This window comes from Falco rusticolus, chromosome 9 (genome assembly GCF_015220075.1).
Source record: "Falco rusticolus isolate bFalRus1 chromosome 9, bFalRus1.pri, whole genome shotgun sequence".
NCBI lineage: Eukaryota > Metazoa > Chordata > Aves > Falconiformes > Falconidae > Falco > Falco rusticolus.
In genome coordinates, this window is record NC_051195.1 from 23,851,964 (window position 1) to 23,857,670 (window position 5,707).

Genomic DNA, 5,707 nt, shown 5'->3' on the forward strand with positions numbered 1-5,707 from the left:
CTCTGCCTTGATTTCCCCAAATATAACATGAGTGATAACGATCACCCCAGTAAAGTGCTTTCTGATCTACAGGTGAAAAGGAGCATAGGAGTGCAGCATGGTGATTACTAGGGGTAAGCAATACCTTGTAAATGATGTCACGTCACAGAGAAAACCCTATTGCAATCACCAACAGTTGTTGTCACAGGGAATTCAATATGAGAAGCAAGCATAACAACAGTACCAGTCACTTCTTGAAAGCCTGGTGAGAATGACTTTGAGAACTAACACTAGCCCCCCACAGAGCTCTTTGTAGACACAAAGGTTATTTCAGGAACAAGCTCTTAGTGAAAGGAAACAAAACAATGATCACATCACACATGTTAGTGCATCTATTAGAAAGGCAGAATGCCTTTGGTCTTCAGAGCCTTTTGCTCCAAAAACAGAATCACTACCTAATGATACTTTTTTCTTCTTCTTGAATATAGGAATATATTGGCTCCTGAGTGATGGTGGCTTTTTGCCTCACGCAGGCTGTGCAGAAGGCCTGATGGACTGAACAGTTCTCCCAACAGGGAAACAGCACAATGCAGACTTCATACCAGGCTCGTGGGCAATACTCATGAAGAAAAGGCCTCAGACTTTCATAATACCATGTCGCATATGTAACCTAGGATGTATTAGATACATCACACTGAGTATATGTGGGAGACTGACAATATAATCCCCGAGTTTAACCCTTGGCTGTCAAGCCAGAGCAGTACACCAGAATAAACAGAAATCTGCGCCTTCTGAAAGGCACCTATGGGTGCACCAGTTTACCACTCACTTTGCTACTGCTTGCTACAACACACCTTTAAGTGGGAGCTTAACCATATCCTCTGGTCAGACCTAAACTGAGCTAACACAGTATTAAAGAAACGTATCAACCTATTTTAATAGATGTAACACAAACACAGGTAGACAATTCCAAAGTAGCTGAGCAGAAACAAGTTTCATAAACCTTACAGTGAGTCTGTAAAAAACCAGCCACTTCATGCAAGCTGTCTAGTCTCAACTTCAGGTAGCTCTGCACATCCCTGGCACTGCTAAATCCCACAGGTGACATGTCAGCGCTCAGCCCAAGCCTTGACAACAAACTCCATGAGCGTGGGGGTCGCTGACCAACACCCCCTCAAATGCAATGTTCACAGCCCGTACACCATGCGCTACAACCTGAAGGTGACCTGATTTCCAGGGTTTGCATCTGCAGTTAACCCAGGATAAAGCACAGTGCTCCCCTAAACGCTTCTCTAGGGAAACGTGCAAGTTTTGAGGAGCAAAAATAAGGACCCTGCCCCACACATCATGTTTGGCACCAGGGAAAGTGGCGGAAGGCACCCGGGGAGACGGCGGAAACAACGTCCCTGCTGCTGTAAGGAGGCACTGAAGGGTGAATAAGCGTTTTTAAATGCGACTGTCACTTACTTATCCAGGACGAAGTAGAGATCAAAGGCACCGTGACAGGAGCGCTGCTCTTCTTGCCCTTCTTCCTCCTCCTCCGGCCGGGCGCAGGAGGTCAGGCTCCACATCGCCACCAAGAAGCAGCACAAAAACGCTGCTTTCTCCACGTTGCTCCTGCAACTCGCCATCTTTTCCCTTCCTTAATTCTTCCTCCTCCCCCAGTCTTTCTCGCTGCAGACCTTACGGGCTTTTCGAAAGAACGCGCGGGGGGGGGGCGGGAGGAAAAAACCCACCAACTTCAGGATCTGAGCTTAACCCTGCGGGCTCAAGGCAGCCCTGCCCGCCGGGCACTGGGCTGCTGGCTCAGGGCTGGGGGTTGCGCCCGGCTGCACTCCCCCCGGAGCCCCGTCCCCATGCCCCGCCGCCTGGGCGCTGCCCCGAGCGGCTCAGCCCCGTCCCGCACCGACAGCGGCGGCTCCTCTCGCAAGGGCCAGCGGCAGGAAGGGGAGCGGGGGGAGGGAGACAGGATCTTATGGGGGCAAGCTGAACCGGGACTTTCCTGTTCCGGGATAGCGAGGTGGGACAGGCTGCCGCGAGCGGGGGACCGAGGTTGGGGACCGCTGCGCCCCAGCGCCACCGCCCGCCGCGGGCACAGGGCGGGTGTGTGTGCCCCACCCCCCCGCGGGCTGCCCCGGGGCGCCCGGCAGCCGCAGCGGGCAGCGCAGCCCCCCTCATCCCCCGCGGGCGCTGCTCCGCGCCGCCTGCCCTCGGGGCTGGGCAGCGGGGACGGGGGCTCCGCCGGCGGCGGGGACGGCGCGCAGCGCCCCGGGGCATCTCCGCACGGCCCGCTCGGCCGCAGCCTGGAGGGGTGCCAGGGGTCCGGGGCTGGCAGGAGTCCTGAGGCGGCGGGGGGGGAGTAAGCCGCTGTAGGAGCTGGGCGTCGTTCCGAAAACCTGTAACAGACCGGAGGTGGGAGAATGAGGGCAGAGGGCACTTTTAATTGCAGGAGATGAGCGCAATTAAAAACGTTATTGCCTGGGGGCGGGGGTAAGGGCAGGTCTGCACAACCCTCTCAGGCCACAGAGAATTGTTTCTCCTCCGAGGTAAACCACCCCCCCCACCCCCCCTTATTTTACACCTGGAGTCCGCACACATCCTGCAGGCAATGAGTAATGACGAAACGAAATCTCTTAATGGGGGCTTTGCACAGTAGCTTAACCGCTCCCAGCCCGATACACACAGGTTACAAAGCACTGCCCTAAAGAGCTAACCCAGCTCATCTGGATGCTGTCTCCAAAGTTCGAATAATTAGTGGCTTCCAGCCGCTTCCCCCTCCCCCACACCCTTTGCGGCCCCTAATTAATGAAAAGAGCCACGGGGAGGGATGTGAGCAGAGTCACTTTACATGACAGAGTTGGAACTAGACGTTTCTCTGTTTTGCGGGGGGGCGAGCGCTTCCCAACGCAAGTCAAGGTCGAGGGAATCCATCCCCTGCGGGGTGCTGGCACGCTGCCCCAATCGGGCAGTAGCCCCCCCAGCACCCAGCGCTGCGCTGCGGGCCTCTCCACCCGGGAAGCCACGCCGTAACGCTCCAGCCAGGAGCCGCCTCTACGTGCCCACAGCAGAGTGACACCTCCTGCCCACGGGAAAGCTGGCACCCGAGGGGCGCAGGGCCCACGCGGGCGGGGCTCGGCCCCTTGCCCTGCGGGGAGGCAGCGCGGCCCCGGCGGGAGGCGGCGCGGTGCCCCCGGCCGGCCCTGGCCCCCTGCGCCCCGCAAGGACGCGCGGCGCCCGGTGCCCCCTCCAGCAGCCCCGCGCCTGCTCTGTGCGGCGTGGCGGCCGCCCGCAAGTCTGAATAAAGTTTGCGCTGCGGGGAAAGCGTCTCGGTTTCAGCTGTCTGTTTCTGTGCTGGACAAAGTTCAGACGCATGCAACCGCGGCGGCGGTCGGGGACTTATCAAGAAAAGATTAGAGGGTCCATCGGTTTTGAGCCGCTCGCCCAGTTTTATCTATGCACAGCTAGAAGCTGAATGCACTGCTTGAGCTAACCACTGTAAAGGTTTTTGCGCACTGCCCAGTTGAGACCCAGCGATTATTTAGATCATGGAGAAATACGAGAAACCCACATCCTCCCTGGTGACATTCACAAAAAATGAGCAAGCGGCTGCTGGGCAGCGGGAACCCCCCCCTTCCCCTCGCACCGCCGGGCTTCGGCCTCGGCGGTGCCCACTAGCGGCCGCAGCCCCGGCACGGCGTCCCGGCCGCCCTCGCTACCCCCCGCCCGGAGCCGTCCTCCCCCCGCAGCCACCGTGCCCTTGCAAAACGCAATAAAAATGCCGATAGCTAAAGATTCCCTCCGTGCTTCGTGAATATCACACTGTTTCGTAAAATACGCTGCAGACTTCAAGGGAGTCTCCAAGGCACCACAAAGAAAAAAGCCGGCTGCAACTATTTTCTGACCGTGTGCATTGCCCTCCTCTGACCGCTAACAAATGACCTTGCCCTCCGCAGAGCGCGGACTGCCTGCCCTGCCCGCTCCGAAGGGTGCGCGGTCCCGGCGTGGGCGGCGCGTTTGAAGGCTCGTCGGGCGCACGCAGAGGCGGCGGCAGCGCCGCGACGCGCCGGTTACCGGCGGCCGCGGCTGGTGCCGAACACACCAAACACCGGGGACCGGGAGGGCCAGGCGCAGCGTGGGGCTTGCGGGTTGTGTCTGCGGAGCCGCCTCCCGGGGCCGCAGCCTCCTACTTCCAACAAAACAGGTTTTCCCATCTGCCTCAGCCCCTCCGGTGGCTGTCACGCACGGCGGGCGAGCCTGACGGCTCCGGAACCGGAGCGAGGGGTGTGTGTGTGGGGGGGCGGTTTAGTGCTCTTGTCCAGGGCAGGGGAGCGGGGTGGCGGGGCTGGCGAGGGGCGCCGCCGGAGCCGGAACCGGGCCGGGGTCGCAGCCCCGGGACTGCCAGTGGCCCGGCTGCCCGCGCTGTGGTGCCCGGGTTTTGTTCGGAGGAAAACTAAACGGCCCGTCAGCTGCGCTGCCCGCGAGGTGCGGATCTCGCCCTGGGACACGAGTTACCTCGGTGCCCGGACCGTTTCGCAGTGATTCGGGCTCCGTCAGGCAGGTGACAACGTCTGCTCATCCCTGCCTGCGCCTTCTGTGGCTGTCCGCATTAAGGCTGCAGAAGTGTAAACCTTGCCATAAGAATTGTGCATCTCGGTTTCCTGCCACCCGCACCCCAAATCAGCGAGTGTTCCCCAGGAAGCCTGAGGAGATGCCAGCGGCACACGAACGCGCCCCCGGGGGCGTCCGGCGCGGGGCTGCCCGCAGCGGTGGCTCAGCTCCTGCAGCCCCGCTGTGCGCTGCAGCCGCGCTCGCTCTGCCTGAGCTCAGACGGAACAAACTCCGGAGTTCATCCTCGTCAATCCCTGTGGCACAGAGCGCGGGGAGCGTGGGTCACTCTCTCTCCATTGGGATAAGATTACTCTTTAATTGCAGCGAAAATCCGTCCTTTCAAAAGCATTAAAGGGTTGACGTTTCTTCTCCCGATACAAGCTAATATTCAGATTACATGGACACTAATCAAATAATCCGGGTTATTTCATTTGTCAACATGTTCATAAAAATTTTCTACCAGGCGTTAAAGGCATTTATACGGAACGACATCTTTCAAAAGCAATGTCGCTAGTCCAGGTTTAGGGAATATTTGATTATGACAAGACGTTTGATGGTTTTATTTCACATACCAGCTGTGCCACAAACCGTTTCATACCTCAAACAAATTCCTAATTTTGTATTCTGCGAGTACTTTGTATGAAGAGGTAATTTTCATTATAAACCGCTCTCATCAATAACCTGCAGCTCCCAGAACAGCCTCACATGCAAAACTGTCGTCAGAGGCTCTAAAGGACAAGCGGCAAGCAGGCTCTGCAGGTCTTTTTGTTTGGTTTGGTTCCCCCCCTCAACTTCAAAATAAACTCTTTCTGGAGCACCGGTACAAGGGGGAATCCCGTCCACCCCCTGAGCCCCCGCGGCCCCGCGCCCGCGCCCGCTGCGGTCCGCAGCCGCTCCCGCGATGGCTTCTGCCTCGGGAAGGGCTCCGCGCCCCCCGCGGGCGCTGGTGGCAGCGGCTCCTGGGGGCGGGGGGCGGCCGGGTGCCGGGGGGAGGCCGGGGGCAGGCGCTGCGGTAGGCGTTTCCCGGGGTCTGCTCTGGGCGGGGAGCCGTGGCGGGGAGGAGGATGCCGCCGTGCTGGGGCGGTGCGGCGGCGGGGGGCTGCCGGCGCAGCTCTTGGGG

The 5,707-nt window shown here is 59.1% G+C and overlaps 1 protein-coding gene across 1 annotated transcript in view; it reads right to left on the reverse strand.

Moving 5' to 3' along the window:
- The window catches only part of ANTXRL (ANTXR like), a 64,514-nt gene extending 62,497 nt beyond the window's left edge, over positions 1–2,017 (reverse strand). The window contains exon 1 of the mRNA XM_037400737.1: positions 1,447–2,017. Coding sequence (XP_037256634.1) covers positions 1,447–1,610 — 164 coding nt within the window. The 5' untranslated portion in view covers positions 1,611–2,017. The remainder of the gene's footprint in view (positions 1–1,446) is intronic.
- Between the last annotated feature and the right edge of the window lie 3,690 nt (positions 2,018–5,707).